Raw genomic sequence first — 15,999 nt, forward strand, 5'->3', positions numbered from 1 at the left:
TTCTCACAATTTGTCTGGGTAAAACAAAGAAAAATAAAAAGGCAAACGTTTTATTAACAAAGCCAGTTTTCAGTGGAATGTTCCAAATGAACAAAAATTGCTAGGCTAATGAAGTTGACAACGGCCATATTTAATTTCTTCAAAAGCTGGATCAGTGTATGAAAAGTTTGTTGTGAAGAGTGGATGAAAGAAATTTTGATTATGATAGAAATGTATGAAGTTATTAAAGTATATATTACTTGAGTTATTACTCTCATTGCTTTGCTAGCTTAACTAGAAAAGTTAAGACAGTGAATCTTGTACAAGCAATATTGAGCAGAAACTGTCAATAGCAGCCTTTTTAACTTGGTAAGTCTTATAGGTTTTGTGCTTTTTAATGAAATTTAGCTGTGAAGACAGTGATAAACATGCTGTTTTCTCTTTCCATGCCAGATGTTATTTTAGGTAAATGAGTTTGTAGGAATCATAAATTAATTTCACAAGAAGGCACATTTTTACTATAATATGTAATTAATTGTTTATTATCTCCAGGCCTATGAATAAGGAACGGAATATGCATGTGATGCATGAGTTCTAATGTGTTTTTGGTTATTGATAACAGGACTTCAGATAGGACGTATGGGGGGAAAGGGGCTGATGTACAATACCTGGGGGTGCCTCCAGATGGATTATGATGTAAGAGGAGTGTTCTATCAAAATCAGTTCAGAAGACTTTGAAAGGTATCTAACCATAAATTATAGGCAAAATTCAGGTAACTAAAGACACTGCAATCTATTTTCAGGCAGGTGACTTGCTAAATGCTATGTTTAGAATTTTTCCTTTTTAAAGGAAATGCAATATGTGCTTCAATAGTTCTGAAACCATGGATCAGGAAAGCTGTGGATTAGATATGCTTCTAATTAGGTCTGTCAGAATATTGATTTGTTCTCTTGCATTTATCTGATCACACAATTCTATGAGAAAAGAATTTCTGAGTCATAAACTACGCTCAGCAATGTTCTTGACTGCAGCCAATTTCAGGCTCTGGATAGCTAGTCACGATTACATCAACGGGTATCCTAATAAATCCGAAGACCATTTTTCATACTGATATGATAAATATTGTATAGTCTATATTGTAAAAAATGAATTGCAAAGATTTTCCCACACCTGTCTTGCTCTCTGAGATTGAAATTATGATTTACAGGACAATTTCTTTTATACCTTGACCTCTTCTACCTTCCTGCCAAAAATTCCAAGTTAGAAAAGGTACCAATTTTCCAGATGTATTGTGATTTTCACTGTAAAAAAAAAACTAAAGAGACTTATAAAATAAAAGAATATACACAATATTTAAAGTATTAATTGTAAAGACTTATTCGTGACATGTCTGTGCTCCTTTAATAATATTTTCATACCTGGCCTATCTCCAAAGTTCCAAAGTGGGATCATAGGAAGTTACTAGGCTATTGCTCCTGAGGCCCTTATAAACCTAGCCAAGAGTTTAGCCCATGTTTAGACAAGTCAGCACCCAAAGCCCCTGTCCAGCAGGGACATGGGTGGAATCCTGGGGGTGTATTTCTGTTTCCCATCCAGTTATCCAGGTTGTGCTTGAAAAGAGGCAGTGAAGTACTCTGTTTGATGTGGAGAGGACGTCTATTCCACAGATGAGGGAGTCTCTGGGACACAAATCTGTCCTGCCAACAAGTCCTATTGATGTCACAGACCAGGTTGAGGTTGCACATGTGGGTTACTCAAGTGGAGCTTGACTTGCAGATATACAGTAGTCCCATCAAGACAGGGTCTGAGACTGCTTTGTATGCCAGACAGAGGAGAACTCTGAGGAGTCTGTATAAAACTGAGTAGAGGGACATGGCTTTTAGCCTAGCTATGTAGGGTAGATGTTTGAGACACTAGATTCTTCTGGTGAGGAACCTCTGTGGTCTCTCCAGCTGCTGCATGCATTTTGCAGGGTACATGCCAAAGGGGGCATTGTACTCAATAATTGGCCTTATTAGGGAAGAATTGCCCTTATTAGGGAAGAACACAGGGATGTTATGATCTCCTTGCTCCTTGATGAGATACCCTTACTTATGAGGTGTGTCATATAGAAAGCTTTCCATACAATGGAAGCAACATGGTGGTCAAAAGTCAGGTTGCTATCAACCTGGGTGCCCAAATCCCTCATGACTGATTGTGTGCTTAGGACAGCTTTATTAATGTGATAATATTTGGGGACATCACTTTCCCTAAAGCAGATGATGATGCATTTTTTCTTTCAGCTTGAGGCCATGTTTCTGGCACCAGTCATTTGTTTGGGTGAGACCCTCTTGCAGGATGTCCACATCACTTGGGGACATGATGACCATGCTCAGCTTGTAGTCATCTGCAAACCTGGTCAGCCACAGCCCACTGGTATTGGTCTGTACATCAGAGAAGTATATCCTGAATAACAGAGACACCAAGCCCGATCCCTGGGGTATGCCACTTGTTATGGGTCTACTGCTTGAGGTGGCTTCCACTATTTTGATTAGGTAGGTTCTATCTGTGAGCCAGTTTGCTACCCATCTGATAACATATGGATTGATACATAGTTGAGAGAGAGTTTGTCTACTATGCCCAAGTAAGGAATAGTGTTGAAGGCCTAGGCCAGGTCAAGGTAGGCGGTGTGCACCATCTGCACTTCGTCCATGGCTTTGGTGACTGTCTCAAAGAAGTCAACCCAATTTAAGAGACATGACTTCCCCTTGACAAAGCCAAACTGTGTGGGGTCGAGTGTTAGGAGGTTGCCAATGTCCCTGTTAATGAAGTCCATAATAATCCATTCCATCGTCTTGCAGATCAGGCTATTTAGGCTGATGAGTCTATAATTTCCCAGATTGGCGGATGCTCCACTTTTGTGTAAAGGGATGACAGTGGCTGTCCTCCACTTGGCTGGGACAAAGCTGTTATTCAGGCTTTGGTTGAATAGGGTGCCTAATGGTGCTGCAAGTTCATGCCTGAGTTCATGTAGGATGCAGCCTGGGATGTTATCGGGTCTCATGGAGGCTGTATTTTTTTGCCGTTGAGAGGGCAGTGATGACCCGTTCCCTAGAGATAAGGGGAGGGGGTAGGTACTGGAGATGCCATGATTTACTAAAGGGAGGGACAGAGAGGTGATGTTTTCACTTAATTTGTCAGCCAATAGGTTGGCTATATCTAAAGCATTTGTGTATGTGGTGTCCTTGACCACCAGTTCTGAACAGATCTGGGTGCTTCCTTTGAGATTGCGGACATATGTGAAGAAGGCCTTATGATTGTCTCTAGTAGATGTGGCCAATTAGGACTCAAAGTTGGCTTTAGAGGATTTCACTCTTATTTGCTTGCTCAGGCTAAGAGGAGACTGCTTACAATTGGGCATCTGCTTCTTCTTGTCCTGGACAGCAAATTTTTCCTTTTGTTATATAGTTTATTTATTGCAGATGTCCACCAGACAGGTTTACTCTTCCTTGCGGAGGATGATTTTGTTCTGTCAGGTATTCCTGATTCCATGCATCTATATAAGTACTCTAAATGTCCTGTCTTGGTATTCAAACCATGCACCTACTACATGGCAATCCATGACTCTAACCACTAAGCTAACTGAGCTTCATCCTACCACTCTACTCTTTGCTTTTCCGACCCTCCTCCACTGAATATAAAACCTCTTTACTATGAATAAATGCAAGCATACTGTTCAAATGGAAAGGTCCCAAAGATAACAAACCAAAAAGGCCATAAAGTCCCCACAAATTAACGTGACCTTCTCTATGGTCAGTACTCTACAGGTTGCTCCATACTGTACTGCACATTTTGAGCTAAGAAAGACAATCCAAGCTGACCTCTTATTGCTTTGCAAAACCAGTGGCTCTACAAACACCTGCACTGCAGATGTAAATGTATACCTAAAAATAATTAAGACTATCTTGACAGATTGCTTACTCAACATATTCCCAGCCTAAGGAATAACTTACCATCACAGGTAAAAACAAAGTACTTCTTTGTCTACTTTTAAGGCTACTCTGTTTTTTTGAACTTTTTTTTATTAAATTGCAGTTGAAATAGCAACAAAAGAAGACACATATTAATAGAAAAGAAAACAAACCATAGTGATATTTCTCATTGTTTTCATGCAGTACATGTGTTTACTTTTTGACAGTCATCCCTTTCCAAAGATCCCACCTCCATTTTTTGTTACCACCTTTAACAACATTAATTTATAGATGGTTTTGAATTTGGTTTTCATTTTTTAGTATTTTCTTTTTTGGCTGCAAGTAGCCTTAGACTTCATTACGGCCTTACTGTGTCCACACAGTTCAGCTTCTGTGTCCCAACTCAAAACAATCACTTCCTTAGTTACAAACATTTGCTACCCCCGACATTTTTGACAAGTATTCTGGAGTGAGTTTTTAAAATCTGTATCATACCTCCAGCATTTGCACTCTACCTCAGAAACACTTATTTGACGTCTGCTTGCAGTATAAAAATATCTATGCAAACACTCTCAAGCAAAAATTATAACTCTTCTGTACTTTGCTGCATACTTGGAGGCTATACAGATGTCCACCCACTGTTCCTTTGTAAATTGCCTTTCTTGTCTCTCTTCCCAATCTTTTCTAACCTCCATGGATTGAGTCTTACAGTTATCAAGCAATATTTTATATGCTCTACTACTTATCCTGTTTTAACAACAGCTTCTGTTCTAGACTCAACAAAAAGCTCTATCAGATCTGATCTTTCACTCAACATTTCCTATCTCTTTCTCTTTGCATATACTCTGATAGTAATCTCTGGTAGGGCAGGGAGCCTTTAACTTTTGGTCCCAGCTTTTATTTTGCCTCATCCTTCTCTAGTTATTTGCTCCCAATATTTTGGTTCCTTTGCCAATTTTCTCCAGTAAATGTTTGCCCCTTCTTGCCTGTTTTTATCCGTACTTGCAATAATCCCTACTGGCAAAATCTCCTTCCTCCATTCCCATGTCAGCTTAATCCTCAGGCAACTTTCTGCTACTTTGGGAGTATAATATTCTAGTCTTCATGACTGCATAGGTAGACATTACTTCAGGGTATAATGAGCAAGCTCAATTTCAGAAGAGAGCAATATTAAGTGATTGAAAAGAGCTGTACAAACTTTAAGTGTATGATTAAAGGTGTATATGGCAGGCATCTTATGGTCCTCCTGATAACTTGCCTAATATCTTTCCTATATCCCTTTGACGTATATAAAGTACTTTTTTGGTTGATGTCCCCTCCCCAGTGACCATTAAGCCCTCATTTTCTACTGACTGATTCCTTCTACATTTTATCTGGCATCAAAATGGTATGCTGAAAAGGGGGTTACAAAGAGATTCTGGCACCTATCTAGCAGGGGGCTGGAGACAATTTTGTATGCTTCTAACTCCCCCCTCATATTGGCCAATAGGTATGTTACAATGTCTGCTATACCAAGCCCAGAATGAGTGTAAGGCTAGCTGCTATGTATGCTACACTGGGCTATTGTACAATGATTCTTTGGTTTAGCCTGAGCACACTAATTCTGCTTTTCATGCATGCAGAACATATTTGAGGTTCTCTCTAATCAAGGATTTCAACCAATCCCTCTCTTTGGATGGGAAAAACAAGCATTGGCCACTTAGTCTCATCCCATCTTAATCCTGTCAGATCCTCTGGAGCTTGGGTCACAAGTCAAACTGGGATCATATGGGCAGTAATAAGAAATAAAACCTCTTCATCAGAGCCTACATAGATATTACTTTTGTTCTGCCTTACCTTCACCTATTTGCTCATTGGCTGTGCCCAGCAGGCAACTTAATTTATACTTTAAACACTTTTCCACTGAATATTCTTCTGATGTAGTTGATAACATCCATCAAAGCCTGGTCTACCAAATAATTCTGTATGTGAATTTTGAAAGAGGGCCTAACTAGATATTGTGTGTACTCCAAAGTGTGCCATCCATAAGTACTAGTGTGAAATCCAGTTTTATTTTGGCAGCTATCTACTTGTCCAGAGCAGTTGTTGTTTCCAAACAGTCTAGTTGCCAACATTCTGAAATGTAAAAGATGAACAATTTTACAGGCCTTGGTTGTAGTCTGAGTGGTTTGCAGACCTTGCTTGAGCTCTAAAGGGTCAGATACAGTATATACTCCTTTAAATTTCACCTTCCCTGAATTTCTTTTAATGTAGTCATTAGTCAGAAAATATGACTCCTTTCCAAATGCTTGCCAGGAATCATTATTCCTCTTTAACTCAACAAATCCTAATATTAAATGAATAACTAATGTATTCTGATTATATCTATTCTCTAGAATTTGTATTTATTAATTTACATTTTTCTGAGGTAGTTGCTCATAAGATCAACTGTAACCAGTTGGAAATCACACAGGTGAAATTCATGAAATCATATGACCCCCATTCTTTCACATGACAGTTGATGCCAGGTGAATATACAGTTGCAGATCAAAATATACTGAAGCACATGTATGGAACATGGTCAAGGAAGTAGGAGTTACAGAAACTAGAGATGTATGATAAATACAGTATATTAAGATAAAAGTGCTAGCTAACTATATATATATAAATATATATATATATATATATATATATATATATATATATATATATATATATATATATATATATATATATATATATATATATATATGTGTATATATATATATATATATATATATATATATATATATATATATATATATATTATATATATATATATATATATATATATATATATATATATATATATATATATATATATATATATATATATATATATATATATATACATATATTTTATATATATAGGGTTACCTTTAGTTCGTCGAATGGCTACAACATCAAAACCTACTGCAGCGACACGGCATAACATCAAAAACTGGAGAGCCAATGTTCCCCACACGGTAAGTAACCATTTGGCCATCCTGAAGTCTAAATCTACCATTTAAAGAAACACACAGATGTGGGGGGCTTCACCCCCACACCCCCCTTACTTAATATTCCAACTCCGAGAATGCACTACCATGGGGGTATGGGGCAAAGTTCATGTTTATGGCCAAATGGTTACTTCCATGTGGGGAACGTTGGCTCTCCAGTTTTCGATGTTATGCCATGTCGATGCAGTGGGTTTTGATATTGTGGCCATTCGATGAACTAAAGGTAACCCATTATATATGTATGTGTGTGTGTGCGCGTGTGTGTGGGTATATATATATATATATATATATATATATATATATATATATATATATATATATATATATATTATAAAGCTGTATGTATATATATATATATATGTATATATATATATGTATATATATCTATATGTGTGTGTGTGTATATATATATATATATATATATATATATATATATATAGATATATATATATATATATATATATATATATATATATATATATATATATATATATACACACATACACACACACACACACACACACACACACACACACACACACACACACACACACACACACACACACACATGGATTCAGTTTAGAACATCGAAAACCCATAACATTGAAATTGAAAACATTGAGACCAAAATCCTGAAAATTCAAAACACTGAAAACTCTAAACATTGAATCCATAACATTGAAAAAACACAGAAAAGCAACATGTACTATATTCCAGCACAACTACATACAGAAACAAAAAACAAACCATATTACACTTCTTAAAATATATGCAGGGAGGGCAAGCCCCCCTGCACCCCCCATGTGGGGGCACCACCCCACACACCCTGCTACTTAAATATATCAACTCTGAGATCACACTACACTACACAAAGATGTGTTATGTTGTAGTATAGCAAGTAAGAAGGGAACATAACTGTGGGTACCTATGAAACTACGGTAAGTATTGGACAGATATACAGTAATGTGTAATGTTTTAACAGTGAAGTAGTGTTTCTAAGAGAAAGTTGAGGATAGTTTTTTACAATTTAAACAGGCAGTCATGAAGCGCTGAATGGTATGCTTGCCATGTTGTTCTGTGTAGTGTGTTCTCAGAGTTGATATATTTAAGTAGCAGGAGGTGTGGGGGTTGCAGGGGTCCTCCCCCTGCTTATAATTGGAGCAGTTTAATATGGTTTGTTTTTTATTTCTTTCTGTATGTAGTTGTGCTGGCATATATTAAATGTTGGTTTGCTATGTTTTTTTCAATGTTACAGGATTCAATGTTTTCAATTTTGAGATCAAAAGGGTAATAAAAGAAATTCATATGGAAGAAAGGATCATTTGATGTTAAATAAAGTCCTAATGGAGAACTGTGAAAAAGAGAAGAATCTAACTATGGCATGGATAAACTATAAAAAAGCATTTGACAGTATCCCACACTCATGAATAAAAGTGTGTATAAAAATGCATAACATACACCCTACATTGATCAATTATATTACATTGACCATGAAGCAGTGACAAAACACTCTGCAGTTAAGCCATGATAAAGGAAAATGATTATTCCAGGGATAAAAATTCAAAGGGGGATATTCCAGGGTGACTCTCTTTAACAACTGCACTTTTGTCTTGCCCTCAATCCATTAAGTTATCTACTTAAACGATTAGGTCATGGGGATAATTTGGCTCCCAGAAAACAACAAAGTGTAAAGACTTCTCATCTTCTCTTTGTAGATGATTTAAAACTGTATAGTTCATCAGATGAGGAACTGAAAGCACATGTATGGAATATGGTCAACAACAGGGAAGTAAATACTCTGGGAAGAAATAGCCAGGGAATTTTTATGGCTAGGTTTGTATAGGCCCTAGGGCCGATAGGATAGCCTAGTACCAACCTATGAACTGCAAGTGGTCAAAGCTTTTTCAGATGATATAAGAACTTCATTCAGTTTTGATAAATGTGCAAAAGCAACCTTTAAATTAGGAAAGCTACAGCACCAAGAAAACATCAGTTTGGGACAGGAATATGATATAAAAGAACTTGAGGAAGAGGGAATGTATAAATATTTGGGAATTGGTGAAGGATCAACAATAAAACATGAGCAAATGTGAATAAAACTCAGTAAGGAATATTTTAGAAGGCTTAAATTAATACTAAAAAGACCGTTGACATCAAGGAACAAAGTCCAAGCTATAAACCAGTTTGCTCTTCCTGTCCTAATTTATAGCTTTGGAGTGATTGACTGGCCCCAAAAAGGTGTTGGATGGTTTGGACAGGAAAACAAGAAGGATGCTTCATGCTCATCAAATGATTTATAAATATCAGTGCATAAGAAGACCATGTATTCCCCATTTTGATGGAAGTATGGACCTCCTCGAAATTGATTACATGTATAGATCTGCAATAGTGGGACTGCATACATATCTGCTGCTGACCTCAGCATAAATATAGTTGCAAGTATAGGAAACTCTTGGAACAATCTCATGTTGATCATGATCATACCCAGGAATGGTTAAGGAGAGGTGAATTTAACCAAAAGATGAAAGGGTGATATTGGTTGCTCAAGATAGTGGACTACGTACATGTTGGTTTACAAAGTCCATTGAACATGAGGTAGAAACAGACAAATGTAGGTTTTGTAAAACAGAACTGGAAACAGTTGCACATTTTGTTGCTGGTTGTGGCATACTAATGGTAGAAGGACTATATACCGAAAGGCATAAGAATGTAGCAAGATTGCTGCATTGGGGATTGTGAAAATATTATAATACTAAAGTAGCTGAAAAGACTGGAAATATGAGCCACAAAGCATCATAGAAATGATGAAGTTTATATCATATGGGATCATCCACTACTGACAGGTCAAAAAATGGATACAAGAAAACCAGATATAGTAGTCCATTAAAAGAAGACAAAAGGAACACTGATTATTGAAATTGCTACACCCAATGACTACAGTGTCTTAAATACAGAGAGACAAAGTTGTAAAGTACCAGGATTTGCAGGCAGAAATGATGCAATGTGGAAGAAAGGTACCCAAACAATTTCAGTAGCAGTAGGACTAACAGTGCTTATAAAATAGAATTTACAGTTGTACTTAAATATGTTACTGATACATGTAACTCTGTACAAATTGCAGAAGGAGTCATTACTGTGTACATTGCGGGTACTGCAAAGGCACTTCCGGTTAACAGCAAAGGTTGAAACAATACTAATTTCATGAACTTTAATTATACCTTGACTAAGGAATGGGGTCCATTCCTGTCATGGTAATAAAAATAAAAGACTTGGAGAAATTAAAAACTGGATACTCAGTCTATTAAAGATTCCCCCATGGAGATGTGTTTAGCTTTTCGAGCCATGAAAGATCCAAGCCTATTTGATCTCCTATTACTTTGCAGAGCTAATAGTATCTCAAATGCTCAGTTAAAGAAATTAAACCTTCACAAGCAGATAAATAAGACATGTTGGTGTGATAGATTCATATCCCAGTGTATCGTGATAGATTCATATCCTAGTGTATCCCTCACCTCTGGAACAAACCTCTACTACATGTCAGGCAGAGTAACACCCTTACCACATTCAAGATAAACCAAGAAAATTGGATGGGTAGCCTTAATGTCTACCCCAAGCCTATTTCCCTCTTATTGTAGGGGGAATTTCTGAGTAGGGTTTTTTGGCTAGGCCTCTGATGGTCTGCAAACACTTGCCTGTGAACCTATGAATAGTTTATTAGGCTGAGATGCCTAGCTGTAACACAAGCTATAATCTGTTGATGTTAAGTTGTTTACACAAATCTGCACTGGTGTGTTGTATAACTTGGAACAAACCAGATCAATGTATCCAGATCATCTCTACAACCTAGGGGGACCACCCTCGGGGAAACAAAAGGAAATTATATGAATATTTCATAAAAAAGATGCAGCAGAATAGAAAGGTGATAATTCAAAACAGTATTTTATAAGGATTCTAGAAATACACTGTGCATTCCATTTACTTTAACAAAAACATTACTGTTTGTGTAAAGCTTATTAATACTTTAAATGTAATTATCTGTACAAACTAGTAAAAATAGAAGTAAAATCTGCTGTTAAAAGTTTTATAAAGTATGATGCTGGCATGCTTTGAGTGGATTGCTGTGATTTAATTCTTAACAACGTATCGATGAAGGAGCAGGAATGGCATACCTGTCTGTATATTCCTCTTCTTCTGTTCTTTGGCTGTTACTCTGTTGTTTGGGGGATAATTTGGAATAGGGTTTCCATAATAAGAGTCCATGACTCCATGGCTTGGCTTTGAGTGGTGATGCCTGAATAACAATGAATGCAATTAAAAGTCAGTCAAACTCCAGTGTATATCATCCAGAAACATGATACATTATGGACAGATCAAAACAGAAAATAAGATATTTTATAGGTTCTTACCATAACATGCCATTAGTTATTTTACAGTGAGTGACTTACTGCCCATTACAAACCCAGCATTTTTATTACACACTAAACAATCTACCAGCAGATGCAAATTTGATGGGTAAAATATTAAGTCTTAAAGTCATTGTTTCCCATTGCAAGTTTATGGTTGTACAATACCAATGGGAATACCGGAAGTTGAAATTCCGTAGACATAAAGTTATACTCTGGTTTTATGTGGGAGTCAAAGCCAAAGTTATCTACTTAATATAGTTAACTCCAAGGTCAGTGCATCTATAAGAAAGAGAAGATTCCTCATAATCAGTGAATCTAAGTTCAAGTATTTGGATTCATGATATTCTCCATCAAGTGTTTACTGTCAAGGTGCACATGCCAGAAAACACCATCACCAGATTTTTTTTTTTTTTTTGTGGGATCAGTGAATGAGGGAAAGTCAGCGGTCAGATCTATGGATCTTGGAGGCAGCTGGCACTGGACATTCCATGCATAGAATAGCAGAATATAGAAAGCATAGAAACTGCATTCCTTAATTATCACACTCCCGCTAGAAATGTAAGCAAGCCAGCTGCCTCAGAATTGCAAAAAAAAAAAAAAAAAAATACTACAGCTGCTTCTTGACAGACAGCTATCCCCCTTTTCTGACATCAACTTCTATCTAATCTCAAAGTGAAATAAATTAATCCTGGGTTGTAAAACCGACTTTTGCATTTGGAATATAAGTAGAACTGAACTGTGGCAATGGATACAGCAAAATTTTGACTTCATGCATTCCGTGGTGAAAACTGCAGAAGAGGCCTTGTAATGTCAGTCAGTTAAGCAACTATATGATTAACTCTTGGCCTACCCATGTGTGTGTTGTTCTTCTTGCATTTTTTGGCAGTTAATCTGTGTGAAAGCAGTAGGGAAAAACATTTGAATTGGTGGCAGTTTCCAGTGCTGTGGTCCCTGGTAGCTTAGTACAGATGGTTCAATTAGTTATTCTTTTTTATTTATTCTTCTATATGTATACTGAATAACCATTGCTTTTACATATTGTTCTAGAGTCATTTTAAATTTTTCTGTATTTTCATGGACTTCACAGAGAAGTATGTTGTCACTTATTTGCACAAATTATACAAAAACGTGCATCAAGTCAGTAGTTATCCCAGTTAAGAAATGGAAGTTATGAGCTGGACTCTCAGTGTTAGAAACATTGCAAAGATCTGAGTGTGCTAAATCATTTTTGTGTTTATGCGTTTTGGATTGCTGTTATATTTCATCAGTTATGAAGTTCTTTCCATGTGGTTTCACTAAAGCTTAATGTTTTAGTGAAACCACATGGAAAGAACTTCATAACTTTAATAACAGCCAAAAAAGAGCTCAGAATGCAACGTTGTTCCTAAGAAGGTTAACAAAAGGCACTCCAGAGCTCATGTAGATCACAGCTGGTGTCCAGACATTTGAGGTCTCCATTTATTTGTAAAATATGAGACAGTCCCATTTTTCAAGTGATACAGTTGCATTTTTGAAGTAGTAATGCATTTGTCTATGACTAACATTTAATTATGTTCTCAGCATATTTAAAATTAAAGGGGTCAGCTTCCTTCCTACACTCTGCATGTATTTGCAGCAGTTAAGCACTACAGTAAGTTAGCTAGCCCTCCACCCTCACCTCAGAAGTGATCCTACTTGCACCACAAAAGCTTCTTCTATTCCAGATTTGCAGATGCCAGGCTTCACAGTGAAAAATAGGTGTGTAGTCAGCAGTAGTTGTATGTGGTCTCACTCAGGTCCACACACCATTTTGGCTTGTTTTAATTGGCTAGTGAAGCATATAAGGAAATATTTTATAAGTAAAGTAGAATATGCAACTTATTAAACAGTTAGTAAGCTAATTGCTTTTAATATTTTTGGAATTCAGAATGAATGTTTTGCAGGATAGTGAAGCATTTACATTAAACTAAATAGCAATTTATTATACATTTATATACTAATGGATGAGAACAAATCCTGTTAATAAGATAAAGAGGGTAATGGAAAAGTATTGCGTGGAACCTTGTTGATGTAGAAGTTTGCATTTAAAATGCATGCCTGCTAAGTATTTGAGAAAGAGTGCAGTATTTTTCATTTACTATGTATGTTGAACTATCACAAATGATTAGAAAAAGGAATAAAGGAATGACATCATCATGGTTTGTGAGAAAAATTTGAGAAATGTCTGTAAGGTGCAACTTTCTATAATTCCAGTTACCTTGGGTCTACCAGTAAAAAAGAAGTTAGTGGCAGACATCAAATGAATCATAGCTACATCTGATTGTAGCAAAGGACTGTTTGTTATATAGGGAATTTTTTTGTCAAACACTGGATCTTTTTGAATCTGGATCTAGCGTAAGCCCATTTACTGACAGGTTTTACACCAATGTAAGTCACTTACACTGAGAGCCATTCTTTTAGAATCAGGACAGACTTACACTGAGAGCAACTATTTTGGAATCTGGACCATCATATATAGACCAACAGCACCTGCCATATGACACTAAGTCTGTCCCTACTCATATCTGATATGAAAAAAACAGTGAAATGATATTTAGAAATCGAATTGTGCAATGATAAACAATAGTGTGATGAGTCCCTAAAATGAACACCCAAAAAATTTCATACCAAGATTCCAAGTTATAACTGTGCAAAACACTTAAAACAGGCAGAGAAGTATTTTACATGAAGGTACATAGCATGTACAAGTATACAATAAATCATAATTCATGAAAGAAATTATTTGACATACAAAATATCAAACAATTTCATCAATGCTCAGTTACATCTGAAACACAAAGCAATGAAAGAAAATGACTGGAAATGTCATCAGTAAAGTAACATTTGTGATCACAAACTAAATAAAAGCATAGCAGACATATTAAGTAAACAAAATCATTCATACAACACCAACATACCTCCCATGTCTACACATTCAGATTAGTACTATTCTGTAAACTACAAACACTTTACAATTACACAATTCCTTCACTTACTCTAAAAGACTGATTTTGCAGCAACTTTATATCGCTCCACTAAAACAGTATAAATGACCACCCACCTCTTAAAAATACATACCTTCCCATGCAAATACATATTGTATGTGTGGGGGCTTTCCTCCACACCACACCCTGACGTGAGAGTTCTGCCCTGATATCCTGAACATTGTATATATCAGCTCCATAGCTGAACAATTTTGAAATAGGCAAAACTCTTGAATTATACTATGGCATCCCTATTGCAGTTGATTCAACTATAGCATCATTAAATCTGCTTTATCATTAAAAACACCATGAAATTCTATTTGCGATTAAATGAACATGTGACCACAGGCAAATATTATATATATTTAAATTGACATATGCACACACGTGCACACACACACACACACACACACACACACACACACACACACACACACACACACACACATACATAAACACACTCACACACATTCACATGACCAAAGTTTATATGCAATAATATATTTGGTGGTGTGCATTGTACGGTTTACCAAACTAGAGCTGAAGCACAGTTTTTTATTTCACTGTCTCCAAAAATTAAATCCAAAAAATGATGAGTTCAGGGCAGTAAGCCTCACTGAATTCCTTATGTGGGGAGCACCTCCCTAAATTATATAAAAAAACCTCCATATTTTTACCACAGTGAAGCATACCTCTCAACCTGCAGACGTTGAAAATGGAAACAAATGGAAACAAAGGTCGTTGAAACACAGGAACATCCCGTACAAAATCGGAACATCTAATTAGCATACAATGTGAATAGCAAATAGGAAATAACTCATTCTGCTTACAATAGATATGTAGGATACTATTCAGATACACAGAGTGAGAAAAATGGTGGGAAAGCATAAGCATATTATCAAAGAGACGATGAAAAATTTGTAGATTGAATTAACTGTATTGCAAAATTCTGCCAGAGAACATCATTTACTTTTGCTTCCAGAAAAAGGGAATTGTCTTTCCTCTTTAAATTATTCTTGCCACTAGTGTGGTTTTCTGTGTACAGGATAGCTTCAAAAATCACGTGATGTGGAAGATTCAGAAAATTGTGTGAAAGGGTAAAACAAGCCTGAAAATTGGTACAACCCTCCTCCAGAAAACAGATATACTAAACCAGGCCGGGAAATAGGAATATTCCTCCAAAATAGGGGCAATGGCCAAAAGGGCAATAGCCCTCAGAAAGTGCACTACCAGCTCACAACAATTCAAGACACTGTGCCAAAAAATCACTGTGATGAAAGCTCTTCAACAACTAATGCTTCAGTTTCCCACCTTGTGCATATGTTACTAGATGTCAAGTGAATGCAAGGCATAGCATAACCATGATGCAGTTATACATCTGAAAGCAAGCATTATTACATGGTATAACTGTAAACAAAACACGCTGTTCTAAAATGAAAGATGCATGTACAATGTACAAGAATGACATTTTCTCCACATACTTCTATATAGTTTTGCAATGATACATGGCACATTTCCACTACACTATTAAGTTACATTCAATAACTATGCACAAGCACCTGTCTTTTTTTTCCTCTAGTATCCTCACAATGGATAACAACTATTTAAGGTATAAAAAGTGTAATAAAAATAGACTTTCATCAA

The 15,999-nt window shown here is 36.4% G+C and overlaps 1 protein-coding gene across 1 annotated transcript in view; it reads right to left on the bottom strand.

Annotated features, from left to right (window-relative positions):
* The window catches only part of NECAB2 (N-terminal EF-hand calcium binding protein 2), a 2,586,853-nt gene that overhangs the window by 556,929 nt on the left and 2,013,925 nt on the right, over positions 1-15,999 (bottom strand). The window contains exon 7 of the mRNA XM_044081939.1: positions 11,117-11,238. Within this exon, the coding sequence (XP_043937874.1) occupies positions 11,117-11,238 (122 nt within the window). The remainder of the gene's footprint in view (positions 1-11,116; positions 11,239-15,999) is intronic.

This window comes from Protopterus annectens, chromosome 8.part1 (assembly GCF_019279795.1).
Source record: "Protopterus annectens isolate FY-2018-M chromosome 8.part1, PAN1.0, whole genome shotgun sequence".
NCBI lineage: Eukaryota > Metazoa > Chordata > Ceratodontiformes > Protopteridae > Protopterus > Protopterus annectens.